The following is a 23,680-nucleotide window of genomic DNA, read 5'->3' on the forward strand; positions in this document are numbered from 1 at the left end:
GCAGTATGGCAGGCCATTGAATCCAGCCCAGATGCAAGGTTTACACTCAGCAAAAATCAAAAGTTTTTTCACAGCACCCATTTATAGAGAAAGTAGCCAGATCCCTGCAGAAATTTCCTTTCAATTGCTCCTTAGGGCTGTGACCAGAACAAGGGTGTTGCATCTCATCCTAATCTTAAAACTTATTGGCTGTTCATAGCAGGTTTCATATGGAGTTGATTAGATTGGTTTAGACCACTTCATGGGGGATTACTAGTTCTTAACCATCAGACCACTGAGAATCCTAGAACACAGTGCAAACAGACTGGTGGTAACCAAGTTGACACAAAGCCTGATTATCACAGTTGTGCCCATCCCAAACCATGCTATCTTTAATTGCCTCATATGCATATGAAATCTGGATTGTTAATAAGAAACACTGCAAAAGAATTGATGTATTTGAATTAGGCTGTTGGCAAAATATTGAGAGTTCTGCTAGGGCATGAAGAAATCTATCTTAGAAGTACAGCCAGAAGCAAGTACGTCCCAGGAGCAAGAATGGTGAGACTTCATCTCATGTCCTCTGAGCATGGTGTCTATCATGAGGGGACCTTATGCCTCATAAAGCAGTGACTGCAACAGTAGGCTCAAACCCAGGACTGTTTGTGAGGCTGGCACAATCACATTATCAAGAGAGACCCGTCCCTGTAGAAAAGGAAATTATGCTTGGTAAAGTAGAGGGTTAGAGAAAAAGGGGGAAACTCTCAACATTATAAACGGACACAGTGGCTGCAACAAGGAGCTCAAACATAATTGTGGGGATGGCATAGGACCAGGCCGAGTTTTGTTCTGTGGTACATCGTGTTCCCTCGGAGCTGATGGCACAACACCCACAAGATGCAAAGATGTTCAGGTCCTGAAGCAAAACGAAACTTAAAAGCGAATTTTAAAAGCAACACCCGGCCATGCTGAATGCTCCCTGAGGTTGCCAGGTGCCATTGAGTCAGCTCTGACTCATGATGACTTCACATAGAATAGAACAAAACATCACCCGGGCCTACATGGTCTCATGACCGTTGGTATGCTTGAATTCACTAGTGTGATTGTTGTGTCATTCTGTCTCGACGTGGGTTTCCCTTGTTTTCCATGACCTCTCATTTACCAAACATGAATTCTTTTCAAGTATTTGCCATGTCCAAAGTAATCAATTCAAAGTCTGGCCACTTTTGCTTCAAAGGGGTATTCCAGTTACATTTGTCAAAACGGATTTGTTTGTTGGTTGTTGTTTTTTTTTTGTGCATATTCAGCATACTCAATATTCTTTGCCAGCACCACATTGATCCTCATTTTAATATTTTTAAAACCCTTTCCTCGTTACCTCCCCTGTCACTTGCTTTTTCTGAAGAGTTCATTGCCCATGAATTAATTAACCAAGCTTGTTGCTTTTGAAATTATTCTGAGGCACAGTGATCCCCTAGGCCATTGTAGAGCTGCCTAGTAGGTTTTCTCGCCTCACCTTTCTGCGATGGAGCAGCTGGTGGTTTCGAACTGCTAGCCTTTATAGCTAACCACGAATTACTCAGTTACTGAGCTTTCAGAGTTCCTTGAAGTAAGCAGTCATATGGCATTTATTCCTTTTTAATTTCCTTTAATTCCCCAAAAAGTTTGACCTGTCCAATGATAGCAAGGCTTTGCGAGAAGCTGCTTCCAGATAAAATTAAACACTGTGAAGACTTTCATAGAGAGTCGTCTCACCTCCGTGGCATTGCACCTGCATCCACTCCAGGGACTCACTGGGCACAATCCTGCGCAGGTGAACATGGGCATGCTTGATTTGGGTCCCAAGATAAGACAGTGCAAACAGGCTGGGGCCAGTCCATGCCTCACCATGTTGTCTCTTTCCTTTTCTTCCAGAGACTCTGACCTGTTTTTGTTGGACACCCGTGTCGTGTGGGCCTCAGAGGAAGGCTGGTTGGAATTTGACATCACCGCCACAAGCAATCTGTGGGTGGTGACCCCACAGCATAACATGGGGCTTCAGCTGAGTGTGGTAACGAGGGGTGGTAAGTTATGAGTGAGTCAGAATTGTCCCTAGATCAAGGATGGCCTAATTCATCCTTCCCTTTCACTTGTTTCAGAGAATCAAACTTTTCCTTGAGGTTTGTTCGGAGGGTCCTAGCAGTGCTGGGTGACACCCACCAGCAGAGCTGGTCAGGGTTCTGAAAGGAAGCCGGGAAGGGCAGTTTGTAGAGGCAGGATGCAGAGCCGAGGGGTGGATGGGAAGAACCTACTTGGATGACCGACAGGTGAGTGAATTTGGGTGGGAATCCTGCCAGCAGCCCCTTCTCCTGAAGCACCTGGGCTCTGCGGCTCCAGCTCAGACTGTGCCATATCTCTCTTTGCAGTAGCCTCTCGCATTGGGAAGATTATGTATCAGTCAGAAGGGATGTGGATGATTAAGAATGTTAGAAACAGGCACGAAAATCTCTCTGTGTTTCGACTCACCTAACTTGGAAGAGCATGTTTGACTCTGACCAAAGGAAGCTATCCGGATTGGACAGTTGCTTTTTCCCAATTCCCATCCTTTGCCAGCACCAGGGGGGCTGGGAAGGATCCATTAGCGGTGTAGCTTCAAGAGTGTAGTTCAGACAATGAATCAGGATGTGGTTTGGTTTGCATTCAAGGTCTCAGCATCAGCCCACGAGCAGCTGGCCTGGTAGGCAGAGACGGTCCATACGACAAGCAGCCTTTCATGGTGGCCTTCTTCAAAGTGAGTGAGGTCCACGTCCGCACCACGCGGTCAGCTTCTAGTCGGCGCCGACAGCAGATCCGCAACCGCTCCACCCAGTCCCAAGACATGTCCCGGGTCTCCAGCGCCTCAGGTAGGTTCCGGGTAGCTTGCTTCTCCAGGAAGCCTTGGGTTTGGGACCTTTGTGAAACCCAGTGATATGCTGATGGTTGCAGATGTTTACCAAGTTCTACAGAGTGCATGGAAAAGATCTCTAGATGTCGCATAAGAGACGCTGATAGTGGGTTTAAGTAAGCCTCGGGCTACTAACTGCCAGGTCAGCAATTCACACCCACCAGCTGTTCTTGGGAATGAAGATGAAGTTGCTTGGTGCTGTAAAAATGTACAGAAATCCTATCCAGGGTCACTATGAGTTGGAATAGCCTTGGTGGTAGTGGGTTTGGGATTTAGTCTGCGGTCCCTGGGTATAATCCAATGTGAAAGGCTGGCAACTCAAGTCTAGCCAGAGGCATCTCAGAAGAAAGGCTTAGTGAAACACTTCCCCCGCCATTATTCATTGAAGATTCAGTGGATCCTAGTTATGCTCTGACACACATGGGATCAGGACCTCTTCCGTCAGTGGTTCTCCAGATGTGTCCCCAGGGCCACCAGAGGAACCAGCAGGCTGCAGACATCCTGAGAGTCGGCATATGCAGAAAAGTGTCATTTGGTTAGATGTCTCCAACGTGATTTCCTTTCACATAGAGACCCCGAGAGCACCTGGACTCTCTCCAGTTGCATTACACCTGGGCAGCTGGTACGTGCAAATACGCACTGTGCATCTGTGTCAGATAGCCTGTGTCCTTGGACAAAGGGGTGGAAAGTCCACTCAAGCCACCCTCTGTGATACTGCGCTTTTGCAGGAGACAGTATTAAGGCTAGTCACTGAAACAGAGGAATGAGAATAGGTTTTCTCCCTACCCCGCTCCCTCCCGCCACCCTCCCAGCCAGCTGACATTGCTAATAGGTAATGGCTTCAATCCCAGATATGTTGAAATCGTCAGGAATCAAGCATGAATTGGAAGAACGGTAGGACTTGCCATCAGAAATCACCCTTTCCCTGTTCGTAGTCATCTGACCTGGGACCAGTCACTTTGTTTCAGCTTCCGTTTCTCTGTAAAGTGGAAGTGGATAACTCATAGTGTAGCTTTGTTGGGATGAAACAAAAAGCACTTCAGCTTGTGTAGTCATCCTTTGGCTGTCATCAACTAACATCCCTACTCAGGTCCATCCCTCTGGGTCCTTATTGGCTGATTTTTATTTATTTATTTTGGTGAAATAGATTGCTGGGCCTTTCTTCCTAAGCCACCTGAGTCTGGAAACTCTGCTGAAACATGTCCAGCATCATAAATCCAAATGCAAACCAAGGGCACCATTCTGACCTCGGACTCATAGTCTCCCTTGTGTGTACGCTGTTTTGTCTTTGGCTTGTCTTTGGCCTGTTTAAGACTTAATGGGGCCACTTGATGCAAAGGGCTTAAGTGGAGAGCAAATGCTTTGAAATGATGAGGGCAAAGAATGTATAGATGTGCTTTATACAATTGATGTATTTATATGTATGGATTGTGATAAGAGTTGTATGAGTCCCTAATAAAATGTGAAAAAAAAATAACATTGGCCTTTAAAAAAAAAAAGACTTAATGGAGCCTCTATAAAAGAAAATGAAGTTTAAACAACCAAGCTGAACCTGTTGTTATTGAGTCAGTTCCAACTCACATTGAGCCCTATCGGACAGAGTGAAATTTGCCTCATGGAGTTTCTTAGGTTATAAATCTTTACTGTAGAGCAAACCTGCCACATTTTTCCTTCCATGGAGCTGCTGGTGGGTTCAAACCACCAACCTTTTGGTTAGCAGCCACACAATTAACCGTTGAACCACCAGGCCCCTTAGCAGCATCAATATGGCCCATGCCTAATAGCACAAAAGCATTAATTGCATCTGTCTGTGAGTCCTCAGAGGGGGTGTTGGGAATCCCTGAAAACAAAGTAAAATTCTTCTAGAAGATGCCCGTATCCTCCAAGGTTGTGGGGTCTGTGTCTGTAAGTCATAGTCAGTGGTCTCTAAACACCTGTCCCCTAACAGGTGCTCCTAGAAGAGGAACAGGTGTTCCTAGAAGAAAGCAGCCAGGCGCTGATTTCTTAGGCCATTCCTTCTACCAGCAACTTGGACGTGGAACCTGGGGGTCCGCCACCCAGTGTGATGTGACATTTTGCTTTTCCTCCTCCTGGTGTTTCTCGGAAGCCTCGAACAGCATGGGTGTTCCAGTCTTTACTGCCAAAAGCAGGCAGATTGGGGTTTGGTTTTTGTTTTTTCTTAAGAAAAAAGAGGCCGGGAGTGGGATGGGAGTGGGGGATGGAAGGAGAAGAAGCAAACTCTTGCTGTCCTTTCTGCACATCCTGCTGAAGAGAGCTGATAATCTCCACGTCTCCCCCGGGGCAGGACCATGCTGTCTCTGTAGCCAGGCTTGACTCGTGAAGGACCTGTGGTCAAGTTGGGGACTGAGATCTCAAGTCATGGAAGCTTCTCTTGAAATTCGGATTGCTTTTTAAAATTAAAGTTTACTTGATTTACCCCATGCCCTCCTCCTGGCCCCCTCCACACACATCACTTTTTACAATTAAGAAAACATGTTTCCCTTGACACAATGTCACCCAATGAGTCTTGTCCAAGCTCCTTTCACACTTCTTTTCAATTGGATTTTAAATGAAATGCAAATATTAAAATAGGTCACATTTGTCCCAAAAGGCAAGCCAATCCGACTTTTCTTGGTCTGCACTCTCAGCCCACACCTCGCTGCCCAGTGGCTTGACTCCTGACCGTGGTATCAAGTGAAAAAAAAAAAGTTTATAACTTCACCTATTTAGAAGCTGACACTCCCAAGCGAATGATGTATACAGGATGCTCCCTTATCACTGTCTTCAAACACACTCCCAAGCTAGAGTCCATGCCGACTCTAGAGTGTTTGCATGACTGAGCTGGGGGAAGTCAAGTCCTAGGCCCTCCCCACCCCCTCCCAGCCCCGTGCCTCTGAGTGGACTTGAATCTCCACCCTTTGAGTTAGTGGCTGACAGCTTCTCCTCTTGTGTACACACGCACGTGCACACACACACACACACGGGATTCCAGACACACACACACACACAGAGGTGGTACCCACACACAAGATTCCAGGATGCAGAGAAGTAGGTTGCTCTCTGAAAAGGGATATCCAGACAGATGACAGGCCCCTAGAAAAGCAGCCCATCCTGGTTCAGCTCTTCGTCCAGGTCCCTGGGGGCCAGATGTTGCTGTCAGAGAGCTGTGGGTTTGGTGAGACTCCACACCAGCAATGTGTCCTGTAAACATTCGATGGCTTCCAAAGCCACCTTCATCCACGAACATGCTCCCAGAGACTGTACATCTTTTCACCATAAAAACAGCCCCCAGAAGAAACCCACTGAGTGTGCCCTGCATCTGGGTAGAGAAGTTCATCACCTCATCTGGTCGCCTGTCATCGGAGTGAAACATGGCAGGGAAAGAGGGTGCTATTTTTGGAAATGAGCTGTTTATACCTGAAATGGCAGGACTTGTCCAGAACCAGTCAAAGGCCAAGAGAGCCCCCGCCCACCTCCTCCTGCCTTCCACCAAAGTCTACTCTTAACATCTGCACTTTGCTTTCCATTGCAAGCCAGACTCTGGAAATGCACTGGGCAGTGGGGCTGGATCGCAATCTCCTGGACAGCCTTCCCTTGCTCTTGCTTCCCTGCAGTTGTCTGGTGCAGATGATGATGGATGTTGGAGGGGTTGCCCTTCTCCGGTGGGCTCAGATATTGTTGGGTCAAGATCACGTAGCATGTTTGCATATGGGTTGCTAATCCCCGTCCAAGCTATCCTGTGCAGCCTTTTGGGGATTCTAGTAAAATGGGTTTTAGCCTGTTTCTCACCAGCCCACTGATCATGTTCCAGCCCACCGTGGGCTCTTCAAATCTACTTCGTAGTCTTTCTATTTGCTGCCATTTGTCCCCTTTCTCAGCACCTTCTCTTGGTGTCCGTTGTTTTCCATTTTGGGGGACTGTGACATCATATGGCTAATTCACAGAGAGGCCCATGTACCAATGGTCTTTGAAGGATGATTCCATGCCTGTGTTTCTCTTCGTTTCCTTTTTTTTAGAAATGAAAAAGTAAAATCAATCTGTATTCACAGGTAACATGATCTTGTATTTTAAAACTCCTAAGGAGCACGTTTTTTGTATATTGATCTTGTTTCCTATGCAAAATCTTGCTAAACGTATTAGTTGAAGTTTTTTTTTTTTTTTTTTTAGTGTCTTCCTTTTTTCATTTTATTAGGGGCTCATACAACTCTTATCACAATCTGTACATACATCAATTGTGTAAAGCACATTTGTACATTCATTACCCTCATCATTCTCAAAACATTTGCTCTCCACTTAAACCCCTGGCATCAGCTCCTAATTTTACCCCTCCCTCCCTGCTTCCCCCTCCCTCATGAACCCTTGATAATTTATACATTATTTGATCATATCGTGCAGTGTCCGACATCTCCCTTTGTCCACTTTTCTGTTGTCTGTCCCCCAGGGAGGAGGTTATATGTAGATCCTTGTAACCAGTTCCCCCTTTCCAACCCACCCTCCCTCCACTCTCCTGGTATCACCACTTACACCACTGGTCCTGAAGGGATCATCTGCCCTAGATTCCCTGTGTTTCTAGTTCCTATCTGTACCAGTCTACATCCTCTGGTCTAGCCAGACTTGCAAGGGAGAATTCGGATCATGATAGTGGGGGGGGGGGGGGGGCTGAAACATTTAGGAACTAGAGGAAAGTTGTATTTTTCATCATTGCACCCTGACTGACTCATCTCTTCTCCGAGACCCCTCTGCCAGGGGATCTCCAGTGGCCTACAAATCGGCTTGGGGTCTCCACTCCGCACTCCCCAACTCATTCACTATTTAAAAATTTTTTGTTCTGATGATGCCTGATACCTGATCCCTTTGACACCTCATGATCGCACAGGCTGGTGTGCTTCTTCCATGTGGGCTTTGGTGCTTCTGAGCTAGATGGCCGCTTGTTTACCTTCAAGCCTTTAAGACCCCAGATACTATATCTTTTGATAGCCGGGCACCATCCGCTTTCTTCGTCACATTTGCTTATGCACCCATTTGTCCTCAGCGGTCTTATCATGGAGGTGAGCACACAATGATATGATTTTTCTTTCTTTGATGCCTGATAGCTGATCCCTTCCTTCAGCACCTCGTGATCACACAGGCTGGTGTGCTTCTTCCATGTGGGCCACTTGTTTACCTTCAAGCTTTTAAGACCCCAGACGTCATATCTTTTGAGAGCCGGGCACCATCAGCTTTCTTCACTACATTTGCTTATGCACCCGCTTTGTCTTCATTGGTTGTGTCAGAAAGGTGAGCATCATAGAATGACAACTTATTAGAAGAAAATATTCTTCATTGAGGGAGTACTTGAGTGGAGGCCCAATGTCCTTCTGCTACCTTTGTACTAAACCTATAAATATAAGCACATAGATCTATTTCCCTATCCTCATACATAAATATATTTGCATATGTACATGTGTTTATGTAGACCTCCATAAATGCCCTTTGCTCCCAGCTCTTTCCTCTATTTCCCTTGACCTTCCTCCTGCCCCACTATCATGCTCAGTCCCCATCAGGTGTCCCCACCATGGTTTCAGCAATCCCTCTTTGTTACATTACCCTTGATCATGCCCTACCAGGCCTCCCACACCCTCCTCACCACCAATTTGGATCACTTGTTGTTCCCTTGTCCCTGGGTTTGTTAACACCACTTCCTTCCCCCCTATTTCCCCCCTGAACTGTCAGTCCCATTGTTTTCTCCTCCAGATTGTTCATCTAGCCTATCTTATTTAGACATACCTACAGAGATAATAACATGCACAAAACAAGACAGAGCAAAACCAAGTAACAATATACAACAAAACAACAACATACCAATGTCAAAACAAAACACAACAAGAAAGAAAAGTTTGTAGTTAGTTCAAGGATCATTTGTTGACCTTTAGGAGAGTTGTCCAGTCCAGTCTGTTGGAGCACCATGCCCTGGCCCCAAAGTCCACATTCACCATTCCCTGGGGACCTTGCTGCTTTATTCTCTTGCTGTTCTGTTGCACCCCCTTAGTGTTTTGCCTCGGTGTGGCTGGATCAGATTGGGTGCAATTCCCACACAGTGTCTCCGGTGTTGTCCCCTGTAGGGCTATGGGTCAGTGAGGGATGTCATGTCTCATAGTGGGGCCTGCCATGTGGTCCTCTTCTGTGGACTGGCTGCTCTAATTGGGATCATCATCTTCAAGGCCTATTGGGCCAGGATGTGCTCCACTCTCTCCTCCTCCCCCTTCGTCTGCTCCCCATGCCAGTGTTTCTACATACCGATCTACATAGCTCATTCTCAGAATCATTCCAAGGCATCTGTGAGGAAGGAGCAGTTAATGTGATTTCAGGTTACCTGGTTCCATGGTCTTCTGCCATTTCAGCCAATTGGCTGCCAACATTGTGATTGAGAGTGGTTCCTTGTTTGAGCAGTTGGTGATTGAAATCATTTTAGGCCATTTTAACGTCTATAAAATTGTATTAGATGATTATTTTAAAGGTCTCTTTCATCCTTGATATTTTGAGGTTACTGTCACCAACCCTGCATGAGCCAGAACCCCCAGACCCTGCATGGCCTTTGGACAAAGCCCTTCAGTGCTTTAAATGCCACTTATTTGTTTCCTCGGAGCAGTTCTTCCATTTCTTTCCCGCCTACCCAACCATGTATCTTCAGGAACTCAGGGGAAAACATACATGATTCTGGCACGTTAGTTATACGATTGACTTTTCTCTTGATAACTCATGTCTTCTCTTCCTGCTCAGACCGTACCATTCAGTAACTTCCTAACAAAATAAAGGGAACTAGAAGTCATCTCTTGCCAGACAACTGTCTAGGTGCTGTCTTATGACTATGGAATCTTTTGCTATGTGCTACAGGGAATTCCAGTTCACAGACCAGGGAGCTCATTCTTCCTAGCCAACGTTTAGTTAGTACTGTAGCTCATAGCAAATGTCCACACTAGTCCTCATTCATTTCCATGGACTCAGCCTGCCTAAGCTGTCTGGGTTGACCATCAAAGATAGACAGCAAAGCTTGGTAGGAAGGATCATGGGTAAGAACTGAAACGGATCGATTTATTCTTAGGGAGCTGGGAATATTAATTTGCAGATTTTAATGTAAATTCACATTTTAGCACTTTCAGATGTCTTAAATAAGAAGCGGAGGCATTTTCCCTGAAGTCGGCCCTTTTATTCTCCACGGCTGTGGAGGATAGGAATGGAACAGAATGGTGTTAGTGACCGAAAGACAGAATTCTACCTTTAGAGTACTTAACCTCTCCTTCAACATTAGCCCACTAAAGGTAATGGTTCTCGCATCCTAAAGCACACTACAAAGCTACCTTCAACCCTGATCCTAGCCTCTCCCTTTGTGAATGTGCTAATGGCCAATGGTACTAACCAGTTGCCAGCAAGTCAATTCCAACTCATGGCCACCCTGTGTGTCAGAGAAGAGAGGGAGCCTGGGGCCCAGGAAGCCTTAGAGCCCAGCCTGTAAGAACAGGTGAATCAAACCAATGGCAGTGGGTTTAGGGTTTGATTTTAAGATCATTAGTTCCATATCATTTTGAAGTCAAGAAAAAAAGCAGAGAAAAAAAGACAAAAATGTTCCCCTTCCCCACCTGGTTAAATCGAGTCTGAGATCTTGTAATCCTGGAGCAACAAGAGAAACAGACCTCACCACTGCCTCTCAGGCCAACCATCTGGATCATAAACTAAATCGAGACGCTGGAAAGCAAGCTATCCTCACCTAACGCTTTATAGGATGACTGGCCCCAGAAATCAGAACCACAGCGTTGTCACCGTACCTGCCATATCGTCCATGGTCCAAGGAGCCCGGGCCTCTAGCCTGCACTCAATGGTGGTATTGATGCTGCGGGAAGGATGGGAGCCAGGGCTGTGTTTGGGATAAGGCTGGCCTGATAAGCCCTCCAGATAGGGGAAGCAAGGCACGGCCAGGCCAGTGGAAGACAGAGGGTGCCATCTGAAGCCATTCTTTTGTCCATGTCCTTTTCTTTCTAGTAGAGAAAGAAAACGTTCTAACAAGCACATTTTCTTGGGGACGAGTTTGTGGCCTAAGCCTGGACAAGCTGGGAAGAATGGAGTAGATCAGGCCACTTGCTCCAAACTCCTGCTGCTCGGATATTTTCCTAGCTGTGCAAGATGTGGGGCCTGCAGCTGGCGGGCAGCAGGGCGTCAGGGAACCCAGCCAGGAGTGGGGCTGCCTCCCCTCCCCAGTACTTTGTGTCTCTCTCATCCTTGGTATAGGGAAGGGACAGGGGTGGGGGGCTAGGCTCCTCTGGGGTCTAGGCTGGTATGTTTCTCTCCCATGCTGCCTCTCTCTGAACTTCTCTGGTGTGGCCACTCTCTGGGTGCTGTAACACCCTGCTCAGACATGGCAACCCTCGAGGTGGGCAGCGCAGTGTCCCTGCTTGTGTCCCTTGACGTCTAAGCCACTGCTAGGACCCTTCGTCTCCCGAAGGGCTCATGGCCTGTGGTGCAAGGGCAGCCTGCGTGCACATCACTGACTCAGTAGAGTGTCTGTTACAGAAATTCCCAGAGTGGTGGCTTTGAAGAACAGAAACTTAGTTTTGCTACAATTTTGGAGGCTGGCAATGATGACATTGGTTACCTTTTTCTGGCTCAATCTGAAAGAAAACAGAAAAGTAAAGAGAGACCAGATTAAAAATAGGCTAAAAGAGAAAGCAAATGATTAAGATGTTAGATTTTTAACCTAATATAGTTAATGTCTGCATTGAAGAGCCCTGGTGGTGTAATGGTTCTGCGTTGGGCTGCAAGGTCAGCAGTTCAAAACCACCAGCTGCTCCAAGGGAGGAAGACAGGGCTCTCTACTCTTTTAAAAAAGAGTTACCATCTCAGAAAGTCACAGGGACAGATCTACCCTGTCCTATAGGGTCATTATGAGTTGGCATCAACTTGATGGTTGTGTGTGTGTGTGTGTGTGTGTGTGTGTGTGTGTGTGTGTGTGTGTGTGAAGGAGAGAGAGAGATCTGCATTAATTCACTTTCTAATGTCCTCTATCTGTGGGCAGGGCTTTGCACATCCCTGGTCAATGGTCCCAGGGTGTTCAATGGAGGCTTATTCCGGTCTGGCTTCTGCAAATGGATTTGGAGGAATCTACACTTTGAAGGAGCACTGGAGCACCTTGGTCTGGCACAGGCAGGCCACTGGTTTAGCCTGAGGGTTACTCCCTTTGGGGAGGACTGTGTCCCCCTGCGGAGCCATTGCTTTGGGGCTAGGCCCGCTCCAGCTCCTTGACCTCTCTCTGCCCTACCCTTTGCACAAAGCTGAGCTCCCTTTGTTGATCCTACTGAAGTGGACATGTTTGTGTCAACTATCAACAACGTATGTTCTTACTAGCTCCATGCAGATCACGTAGCTAGATAAACGCAGAGCTGGGAGAGGAATGTTTTTCTGAAATCTGTCTATCCCCATCCTGCCCCTACCCCGACCCTCCCCAGAAAAGTGTGGCAGTGTAATTGCACCGCTGAACCCCGGATACCGATCCCTAAGAGGCAGGCAGCGTATTCTTAGGAGCACTGATCTCCACAAATATTTATCTAGCTCTTGCCAGCACGCAGCATGGAGTTAGTTATAAGGAGATGCAAGCAAGGCCTGGGACCATCTGTAGGAAAACACCAGGAGACTTGAACTCCACGCTTCCTCCCTCCGGCCCTAGTCCATCTTTAACAACAAAAATGCAAGTGTACAGTCCTAAAAGAAATCGCTGTTCTTGCAGAGAAAGTTCTCTGTTGAGCATGAAGAGAGTCAAATTAGCAGCAAGCTCACAAATAGAACTTATTGGTGAAGACAGAAGCCAGGCCCCATCCATGACAACATCATGATTCCTTCCCACCCAAAGAGAAACTCGAGAAGCAAACGTGAAGAGCTGGTCCCTGGCCTTGGCAGGGAAGCCTCCCAGAGACGACACTGCCAGGGTCTCCAGGCTTAACATCAAGAGGGTTGCAGTCCCCGGCACAGAAACAGTATTTTGAAGAAGGTTTCTTTGGGAGCATTCCAGCAAAATGAGGTTAGACGGGGAAAGCTCCAGGCTGCGACGTACGGAGATGGTTTGTAGACTTTGCCATCTGACGCAAGGCACTGCCCAGAGTTTAACGGGTCTTCTCCTGGACTCCCTACATCAGCTAGTTGGAGGAGGAAGAGCATATGAGGCCTAGAAGTGACACGTCTCCTTTCTCCCCACAATCCGTGAGGAGATGTGGGGAGAGTGCAGTCCCATGGCCACAGCTAACTGCAGTGGACAATGTCCGGGGACCAGGAGAGAAAGAGGGGAAATGGGTATATCTCTATGTAGCAGACTATGCCTTGAATTGCCATGCAAACTACTTGAGCCATTTGTAATTTGCATTTGTAATTTGCATTTGTCATTTGCATTTGTCATTCCCACGCTAGCCAACATTCTTCCCCCAAGGATCCAGCCTATTGCTTCCCTTTCTGATTTCCTCTGGGTCTTAAGCCATGCCTGACAAAGAGATGAAAACCCAAATTCTCACAAGGGGACCAAGTGTAACCAGTATCATGTAACATCATGGTAACAGCAATCAAGAGATCAAAGGATGCATTGCATGTGGGCAAATCAGCTGCAGGAGATTTCTTCAAACTGTTGAAGAGTAAGGATGACGCCTTGAGGATTAAGATATGCCTGACCACAGTCATTGTGTTTTCAACGGCCTCACGTGCATTCGAAAGTTGGACATTTGCGTAAGGAAGACAGAAGGCAAATCAATGCATTTGAATTCTGGTGAGAGTGTAGAACAGAGAAGGTACTGTGAACAGCTAACAGGTATGAGGATGGCACAGGACCAGACGGAATGTCACTGTGTTGCGCATGGGCTGCCAGGAGTCAGAACTGACTCGGCGGCGCCTAGTAATAATAATAATATGGAAATAGTGGAGAGACGGGCTCATCAGACCTACAATAAATAGTGGCCCTCCACTCAAGTACTCCCTCATTGCAAGAATACTTTATTCTAATAAATTGGTATTCTATGATGCTCACCCTCCCGAAACAATCACTGAAGACAAAGCAGGTGAATAAGCAAATGTGGTGAAGAAAGTTGATGGTGCCCGGCTATCAAAAAATATAGCATCTGGGGTCTTAAAGGCTTAAAGAAAAACAAGCGGCCATCTAGATGAGAAGCATCAAAGCCTACATGGAAGAACACACCAGCCTGTGTGATCACGCGGTGCCAAAGGGATCAGTTATCAGGCATCAAAGAACAAAAAATCATATCATTGGGTGCACACCTCCGTGATACGATCACTAAGGACAAATGGGTGCATAAGCATATGCGGCGAAGATGCCCGGCTATCAGAAGGTATAGCATCTGGGGTCTTAAAGGCTTGAAGGTAAACAAGCAACCATCTAGCTCAGAAGCAACAAAGCCCACATGGAAGAAGCACACCAGCCTGTGCGACCACGAGGTGCCAAAGGGATCAGGTAGAAGGTATCATCAGAACAAAAAAATCTTACCATATTGAATGAATGGGGGAGTGCAGAGTAGAGACCCAAAGCCCATTTGTTGGCCACTGGAGATCCCCTTGCAGAGGGGTCTAGGGGAGGAGACAAGCCAGTCAGGGTGCAATGTAGCAATGATGAAAAATACAACTTTCCTCTAGTTTCTAAATGCTTCCTTCCTCACCCCACTGTCATGATCCGAATTCTCCCTTGTAAGTCTGGCTAGATCAGTGGATGTACACTGGTACAGATAGGAACTGGAAACACAGGGACTCCAGGGTGGATGATACCTTCAGGTCCAGCGGTGTGAGTGGTGATATGGGAAGGATAGAGGAAGAGTGGGTTGGAAAGAGGGAACCGATAACAAGGATCTACATGTAACCTCCTCCCTGGGGGACGGACAACAGAAAAGTAGGTGAAGGGAGATGTTGGACAGGCAAGATATGACAAAATAATAATTTATAAATTATCAAGGGCTCATGAGGGAGGGGGGAGCGGGGAGGGCAAAAAATGAGGAACTGATGCCAAGGGCTTAAGTGGAGAGCAAATGTTTTGAGAATGATGAGGTCAATTAATGTACAGAGGTGCTTTACACAATTGATGTATATATGGATTGTGATGAGTTGTATGAGCCCCTCATTAAAATGATTAAAAAAAAGAAGAAAATAGATAGATAGATAGATAGATAGATAGATAGATAGATAGATAGATAGATAGATAGATAGATAGTGGCTCACTATTTCTCTCACTCCCTCTCCCCTGGCTATTGGTCTGGGCTCTTCATTACATACAGTGTAAGCAGATGTTAATTAATTTATGTGGAAGGTAATTTTAAGGGTTTGGGGGGAACTCACCTTGAGGAATCAGGCTCAGCTAGGTTGTCACCACCAGGCATCATTCTGAACATTCACTCATTGCCCTGTCCCCATTTTTTATTTCACCTTCAAGTCACTCCCTCAAATTATATATTTTCACCCAAGAATTCCCTAAAGCGAGAAGCATTATTAGACACGCCCTAAACTGAGCAGTGGTGTTAGATGTTAGGTTTGTGTATGGGATTCTAGGGTGATGATTGATTCAACTTTTTATGGTGTGCGTTGTTAGTTAAGAAAGTTGGCATCCATCTACATTGTTTCTTTGTAGGGGATTGATGTGTTTTAAATAATAGTTTCACCAGATGTGACTTGATATGAATGTATTTATCTTGCTTAGGAATCATGCCTTTCCAAACTAGAGCTGTTGGCTTTCCCTCAAATTCTAGAAAATTCCATCAATAAATCTTCAAATATTAACTCCTTCCCATTACTCTTCTGAAATTGCCATTAGGAGTTTTTCATTCTATCTTTCGCTGGCCATTTGAGGATTCTTTAAATATAGTGGTCAGTTCCTTATCCCTAATCTGAGGTTTAACTCATCTATTTAACTTTCATTTTCCATGACTACAGTTCTAGGAACTTCTAGGTGGTTAACATATCTACCTGTTCTTTATCAAATCTCCTTGGTTTCCACCACTGTCCCCCCAATGATCTTTATGATATTGGTTTCCACCGCCCCCCCCCATGATCTTTATGATATTGGTTTCCACCACCGCCCCCCCCCATGATCTTTATGATATTTATTTTTCTATTCCTCATTTTCCTCTTCTAGTTAATCTCTTTTGTTATTGTAGTTACTGTTGTTTTCTGACCTCTTTCGGGGACTTGCCTGTATCCCTGGGGTTCTTGCATTCTAATTTGCATTCTAAATATCCCCTCAGGAGTGTTCTTTTCTTCATTTGGCTGTTTCTTTTTGTTGTGAGATTAGTTTCAGCAGGTTTTTGCCTTGTTCTGTGTTTGCTTTTCCCGAGAGTCCTTGGGACCCGGAGTTGTGAAAAATATCAAACAAGAGTGCCCTTGCATGGTTCGTCCAGGGGACTTGCGGTCACAGCTAGGTGGTTCTGAGGTGAGTTAGGTCAACGGGAGGAAGGCATACATCTACAATCAGCAAACCACAGGGGCCGGTCTCTCCTCCCCCAAAGCTGACTAGAGTGAAAAGGTCGCATTTTCTTATCAAACCTACCATCCTGTGCACTTTCTCCTGCCTCTGGGTTAGGAAGGACCCTGGATTGCACAAATCAGGAAACCTAATTCCATGTCAACAAGGAGGTAATTTCTTGGCTCCTGCCATTGAAAGGTACAAAGGTAACATACCCAGGACTTGAAGGTTTTGTGGCCACTAAAGTCCATTTTAGATTAAAATTCTTTCTTCAATGTGATTTCCTCTCGTCTCTTTTCTCTGGAACTACCAGGTTAATGTTTTAGGATCACAATTCTGAGCATGGCACTTTGGCTCAAAAACCTCCAAGTGCCACGGCTAGCCAGTTCAAGTCATTGTGGTTGGCACCATAGGTCATCTGTCCCTCCGGCTTTACTCACCTGTCTCCTCTATGCTATTCACTCCTTTTTCTCGCTGCCATGCTGTTGATGCTGACGTACTGCAATCCCATCAGACAGGGTAGAACTGCGCTGGGAGTTTCCGTGACTGTAACTGTTTTCGGAGTAGAAGCCCAATCTTTCTCCGTGGATCGCTGGTTTTGAACTGCTGACCTTGCAGTTAGCAGCCCAATGCATAACCCCTGCACCACCAGGGCTCCTCTTTACCCAACCTTAAATCCAGCCATTAAACTCACCCGGGAGATGGTGCCTGCTGCAGGCCTCCCTCTCTCCCCGATGTGTGCCCTTCCTGGTCTCACTTACCTGTTTGCACCATGCTTCCCTTCAGCAAGTTGTGCTGGCCTAGCCATTCTCTTCAGACCTCTGTGCATTCCAAGACTGTTCCCGTTGGAGAGTTATCAAATGTTGGCACAGTGGTCTGTTTGGTGTACAATGACACTGTCCAATCAAGAGCCTTGGGGACCTGGTGTCCTGGCATATCCCCTCCAGGCCTAGTGCCCTCTCTGTCACTCAGCACGGCTCACAACAAAGGACCCCATTCCAGGGCAGGACTTGGCTCTTGTGGGCCAGTAGGCCCACCAACTGAGTGGACATGCGGTGTGTAACCACCAGTGGCCTCAGCTAATGTGGCTGTGGCCTTGCTCGCTGCTTTTTCGGAGCCCAGTGCGGTGCCTTGTGAACTTTAAAATGAAGGATTGAATGAATGAATGGGTCCATTTTTGGATATCTCCCAACAGATTACAACAGCAGTGAGTTGAAGACAGCCTGCAGGAAGCACGAGCTCTATGTGAGCTTCCAAGAACTGGGATGGCAGGTGAGTCTTACTGAACGGTGGCCGCTGCCATCAGAGATCGAGAGCTTGAACCTGAGACAAGTCCTTCCATGCAGGCACGAATGAGCCCTCCCACAGGCTCGACCCTGGGAGTCAGATTAAGGAAAATCCGGCCCACTTATATACCCAGTTGTTGGGTCTCCCCAAGTCTGTTGTAATCCTTCCAAATCCAATCGCACCATGTGCCAAACTCCTCCCACAAGGGCTACATCTATTTGAACCTTGGACGTAAGATTGGAGAAACCTAATAGGTCACTTTGCCACTGGCCGCACAAATTATCCAGACGCCTTGGCCCAAACTCGAGTACCACCACTATGTTGTAAGAAAATATGCCAATTTCATGACAGGTGACAAGCGATAATCACCCTGCTTCAACATACAGTTGGGCTCATGATTTCGGGCCGGGAGAACCACAGCCTCCTGTAGGCTCCTTTTGGTTCAGGTCAGGTCGAAGAAGCCAGACATCCAGAGGGCTTTCGGGCACACAGGCGTGCAGCAGCTGGAGGTGGGGTGGGCCCACAGGCAGAGCCAGGGCTCCTCAAGGGTCAGAGCAGGTTCAAACCCCAGCTTTGCTATTGGAATGTGACCTTGGGCAAAAAACGTACCTTCCCACATTTCCTCCCCCCCCAACCCCCCACCCCCCTCCCGTCCAATGTGATGTAATTCCATTTACTGTTTGCTTGCTCTTGCTTCAAATAAAGGACTGGATAATCGCACCCAAGGGCTACGCTGCCAATTACTGTGATGGAGAATGCTCCTTCCCCCTCAATGCGCACATGAACGCCACGAACCACGCCATCGTGCAGACCCTGGTGAGCTGGCGGAGGGTCTCAACTCTGTGGGTAGGAGGCAGGCTAGACAGCACGGGGCGAGCTCACAGTGCTGTTGTGTTCTCTTGTTTCGGCACAGGTCCACCTTATGAATCCCGAGTATGTCCCCAAACCATGCTGTGCCCCGACTAAGCTCAATGCCATCTCCGTTCTCTACTTTGATGACAACTCCAACGTCATCCTGAAAAAATACAGGAACATGGTCGTGAGAGCGTGTGGATGCCACTGACTTGAAGCTCGATGTTGGGGGGTCACCCGCACCCTGCGCCTCACACTCCTGGATGTCACCTGCCTTAGAGACACACAGGGAAGTTGTTAAAAAAAAAAGGAGCGAGACTGAATCACTCACCTGCCTGGTGCCTTGATGCCCAAGGGGGGCTCTGTTAGTCATCGCTCACTGGGTCAGTAACGTGAGCAGTGGCTTAGAGGAGGCTGGATTTGAATCCCAGGTTCCCTGCAACAGCCGCCTCCGAAGCCTTTTCCCAAGAAAAGCCCACCAAAATGATCTTTGCTTTAGATCAAGCTCTCTGTGGTATTAGTGAGTAAACCAGGAAAATCATGGAATAAACTATTTTCGGGCACTTGTGCTTGCCAAAGGCTGATTGTAGGAATTATAGGAATGGTGGGCAGATGCCTCTGCCCAGCTGTCACTCCAAGAAGTGCCTTTTGTCCCAGTCCTGCCTGCTGTTTGCGCTGGAGTATGGGTGGGCTGAAAATATACTTACTTCACCCAAACACCATCTCATCTGCAGAGCCCCTGGTCCTCCCACTGTGCACCTGTGCTCAATCCCACTTTGAGACCAGGAGTCTCTCTCGCCATCTATGTAACACGTGAAAACAGCACTGCCCTCTTCTGTCTGGGGCAGCCTCTGAAAAGCACACTACCTTCGGGGTGCCGGCCCTAATGGTTCATCCATTTCAGCAAAGGCAAGCGGCCCCTCGCTTTCAGCTGGGCAGCAGCGTGTCTGAGGGGGCCAGGACTGAGGACTAACAACGTGCGCAAGGGGCACTGGCCTTTTAAGAATGGGCTTGGCCGAGCATAGTTTCATGAACTGAAATCGCCACGCACTCCCACCGACAGTCAGACTCCAGAGTGAATCTTAGCATCTTTCTAAAATATCCTTTTCACAACTGTGTACTAGGAAACCGATTTCATAAGAAATTGATTAAATAATACATTCATAATCCATCACTGTTTGCACTTAAAGTTTTTTTTGTAAATATAAAATATAATTTATTGTCTGTTTTGTATCTGTGTTGCTGTAACATTTAAGGAAAGACTAGACTTCTTTTTTAAAAAAAGAATTTATTTAGAAAGTTATCATGTAAACAAATTGTACCACTTTGATTTTTTTTCTCTGAATACAAGATGCGTGCTGCCTTGCTGACGTCACGCGTGAGGAGTGTGCTTCTCTGGAAGTTGGGGCTTTAGAAGGGACATCCGCCATGAATAAAGGTTCCCTGGGAGGCAGAGGCTAGGAGGTGTTGTCCTGGGATCTTCTGCCTCGGACAGTGCAAGTGGTCTTGTTTCTGAGAGTCCCACCACCGGTCAACAGTGGGGAAGTAACATGATGGAAAAGCACACAGCTGCGTACCCTAGGGGACCCCTTCCCAAAGCTGCTTACTTCCAGGGCGACAGGAGACATGCCTGGCACTGGCTGGCAGGGCACTCACCCGGGCTGGACGACAGCCCTGCCCAGGTCCGTCTTTGGTCTTGAGGTCCGAGTAAGCCCCATTCTTGATCCACGACAAAGGCAACCACCACAGAGGGCTGCTTGTGCTTGGAGGAACGCGATCTGAAAGCACTGCCAGTGTGGGCCTTCTGTAGGACCTGGGGGTCTCCCTGGCCATCTTGACCAAGGGAGAGTCTATTTTCCAATTCTACTTCCCTATGAACTTTCTGAAAAAGCCCCCTACCTCCCACCCCCCCCACCCATTTTGATGTTGCTTCTGGCCACAGATACAACCAGACTCTCTTTTAGGCGTTAGAGGACAGGCTTGATGGAGTGTAACCATGTCCACATTTCCCGTGGGAGCTGACCCAATTCTAAAGTCTCCCGGGCTCTGTGTGAACACAATCAGCAAAGGAGAGTTCCACCCCCAGGAGGAAAAAACAAACAAACAGGATCCCTTGAATAATCGTGGCTGATTTGAGAAACAGAGACACGGGTGAACTTAGGGCATCAGCATGATCTGAACTTAGGCACAGGTCAAAAGTACCCCGGCTGTCGCGTGGCTGGCCCCTCCGGGGGCGAGAGGCTGGGACAGAAACAGAAACACCAGTCGTGGTCAAGGAGGTATCGTACAGAGGTGTGCTGTGGGACTTTGTTTCCCCGTCTGTTCCCAGCTACGGACCAACCTCTTTCTGAGTAAGCCAATTGTGACTGCCCTTCAGAGCAGAACATCAGGAATGCCACAGGCCACCTTTTCAGTCCCCGTGGGTGGTTCCAAACGATGCTTTGGTAACGATGCTTTCACCCCAATCAAGCCAAACACAGTCCAGCAGGGTGATTTTCCTCCCCTTATTTTTGTCTCACGGGAAACCCGCTTAAATTGCATTAGGAGGAGAAGGTGAAAGGGGGCGGATTGCCGCTGCGAATAGTTTGTTTGCACAGTGACCAGGAGTTACACGTTTACTGAGACTTGATACAGAATCTCCGTAGTGCATTGTGTGGGCTCCACCACACATCCACACACAGAAGACAGCACAAGGCTAGGACATTCAGCTTCCGGGAAATCCCCGCCGGCTGCACCCCACTGGCCTCCGTGTGGCTGAGCTCTGGGGAGCGGGGTGAGGCAGCCCCGTGGCAGCGGCAGCCTCCCACTGGGTTCTCAGAGCTCGTCTTTTGCCTGCCGCAAGACGAAGCGGTGCAGGGCCTCGAGGTCCCTGCCGCCGTTGTGCTCACTGACTTGCTTTCCTGCTCGGAAAAGGAGCAGCGTGGGATAGCCTCGCACCTGGGGAAGAAGCAGCCGGTCAGTCTGACGCGCACACCTGCTGCTGCTGCTGCTGCTGCTGCAACAGAGCCTGGCTGCAGCTGGGAAATGCAGGATTCGATTCTAAGAGCGCAAGAGCAAAACACGATGCAGATGAAAAGGCCTGGGGATTTTGTACTTCACTCATGAATCCAAAGCTGTAATGGAGATTCTCGCTCACTTTCCATCGAGTCAATTCCGGCTCATAGGGAGCCCATAGGACAGAGTGGAACTTCCCCTGTGGGTTTCCAAGACGGGAGCTCTTTCTACAAATACAAACTCCCTTTTTTCTCTCGCAGCGCTGCGGGGGGCTTCAAGCCACTGAGCTGGCAGTTGGCACCCCAATACATAGCTCCACTACACCACCAGGGCTCCTCTACAATGAAGTCTCATGCCAAAGAAATGGCTTTATTCTGAAGCCGTGCCTCCCAGTCTGGAATGTGCTCGATAATGCCTGTGAGCTTGGTAAAATGTAGTGTGTCGGTCAGGTGCCGGGGAGATGTCCGCAACGGCCCGTGGGCCCCATGTGCAATAGCCACAGATGCTAAAAGACCCACACTTTCAGTTTGCACCCACCCACCCCCCTCAAGGCCTAAGTAACCCTGGGGTCTGCCTCCCAATGAAGGCGCAGTGGAGGCCCAACGATCAAACGCTCAACAGCTAACTCTAAGGCAGCTGGCGCCCACCAGGACTCCGCAGCACAAAGGAGTCAGAGGTCTCCCTCCGTGAGTTGCCGCCTGGGAAGCCCCGTGGAGCAGTGCCAATCTGTCTGTATGGCCAAGCAATATCAGGATAGACGGAGAAAGGATGGAGATTGGCATGGATTTCATTTTCTTGGCATCTATCATCAGTGCCCTTGGCCATAGCGGCCAAGAAAACACATGGTGGACTGCACTGCGCCAAATCTGTTGCAAAGGACCTCTTTAAAGCACCCACCAGTAAAGGTGTCATTGGAAGACGGAGGGTACACCTGACTGAAGCCACGGGGTGTGCTGTTTGTGTTCGAGAGAGTCAATTGACAGCCCTCACTATGAGAAAGACAGCTAAGTCTGTACTTCTACCTGGTGCGGCGCCACGCAGTACACCTAGAGCTCCTCTATTGCTCACTCCTGAAGGTACACAATAAACTGGTGACCTGGCATCAAAACCAAAGAAAGCCGCACCAGTTGCCATCGGGCCCATTCCGACGCACACAAACCCTGAAAGTATCAGAATGGAACTGGGCCCCACGGGGTTTCAATGGCTGTGACCTTTCAGGAGGGGTGGATTCAAACCACCAATCTTTCAGGTAGGAGCTGAGCCTTTTACCGTTCACACCAACTGGCCCCCAAAGTGTTTAAAACAACAAGACAACATTGGCAATTCTTCCTGGCCACCCCCCACGCTTGCAGACCATGCTAATTTCCCTGAGTGAGGCAATGTTCAAACAGGTCAGGCACAAGCCTGGCTCCCGCAGGAGGAAGCTAATGTTCTACTAAGTCCTTCTCCCAGCCCCTGTGCTTGATCCTGCCGGCTGATGTCTGCAGAGACTGACGACGAAGGCTACCTGCCATTACCCAGGCAATGCAGCCAGTGCCTCGTACTCAGGACAAGGCAGACCCCACTGGAAGGCCTGGGCAGAGCCTCACCCCGGGGGGTGCTGCTGTACGAGATGTCATGTCCACCTGCATACCTACCGAGTATTTGCTGCATATATCCCGCTCGGCAGTACAGTCCACTTCAGCTATCTTGACAGCTGCCAAGCCAGGGAATTCCTTCTTAGAGAGTTCTTCCCAAGTCGGAGCCAGGTTCTTACAGTGGCCGCACCTAGAACACAATGACAGTGCCATCACTCGCAGCTCCCTGCCAAGCCAAGTCTGCTTCTGCCACACAAGGCAAGGCATAACTGACCGTGTGGCAATGGGTATAGGTGGACTTCTCCCCACAGGCACATACATGACACTGCTCTTCCTCCTCCTCCTCCTCTCCCTAACCAGGGACTCACAGGCAACCCACAGGTTTCCAGGTTCACTGATTGAAGTAAGAAGAGCTGGAAATAAGTCTAGTTTCTCAAAGGCACTTCCATGAGCAGATAAAACGGAGCTCACTGGTTGATGAATTCGCCATGAACAGAAGGCAATCAGCAGGGTACAAACACACTTAAAAAAAAACACCAAAGAATTCCAAACTACTTTGTTTTCTTGCTTATGGTGTCAAAGCTCCCTTTAGGCGGCGCT

General features: G+C 47.9%; 2 protein-coding genes across 2 annotated transcripts in view; one reads left to right on the forward strand and one right to left on the reverse strand.

Annotated features, from left to right (window-relative positions):
* BMP6 (bone morphogenetic protein 6) overlaps positions 1–19,687 on the forward strand; it is a 198,796-nt gene extending 179,109 nt beyond the window's left edge. The window contains exons 3-7 of the mRNA XM_075555279.1: positions 1,894–2,042; positions 2,664–2,861; positions 17,566–17,642; positions 18,363–18,473; positions 18,571–19,687. Of these exons, the coding sequence (XP_075411394.1) occupies positions 1,894–2,042; positions 2,664–2,861; positions 17,566–17,642; positions 18,363–18,473; positions 18,571–18,720 (685 nt within the window). The 3' untranslated portion in view covers positions 18,721–19,687. The remainder of the gene's footprint in view (positions 1–1,893; positions 2,043–2,663; positions 2,862–17,565; positions 17,643–18,362; positions 18,474–18,570) is intronic.
* A 1,003-nt stretch (positions 19,688–20,690) lies between these two features.
* Positions 20,691–23,680, reverse strand: part of TXNDC5 (thioredoxin domain containing 5) — a 31,787-nt gene continuing 28,797 nt past the window's right edge. Inside the window, exons 9-10 of the mRNA XM_075555280.1 lie at positions 23,141–23,270; positions 20,691–21,446 (exon numbers count right to left, since the gene is read on the reverse strand). Of these exons, the coding sequence (XP_075411395.1) occupies positions 21,324–21,446; positions 23,141–23,270 (253 nt within the window). The 3' untranslated portion in view covers positions 20,691–21,323. The remainder of the gene's footprint in view (positions 21,447–23,140; positions 23,271–23,680) is intronic.

This window comes from Tenrec ecaudatus, chromosome 7, assembly GCF_050624435.1.
Source record: "Tenrec ecaudatus isolate mTenEca1 chromosome 7, mTenEca1.hap1, whole genome shotgun sequence".
In the NCBI taxonomy this organism is placed as follows: Eukaryota; Metazoa; Chordata; class Mammalia; order Afrosoricida; family Tenrecidae; genus Tenrec; species Tenrec ecaudatus.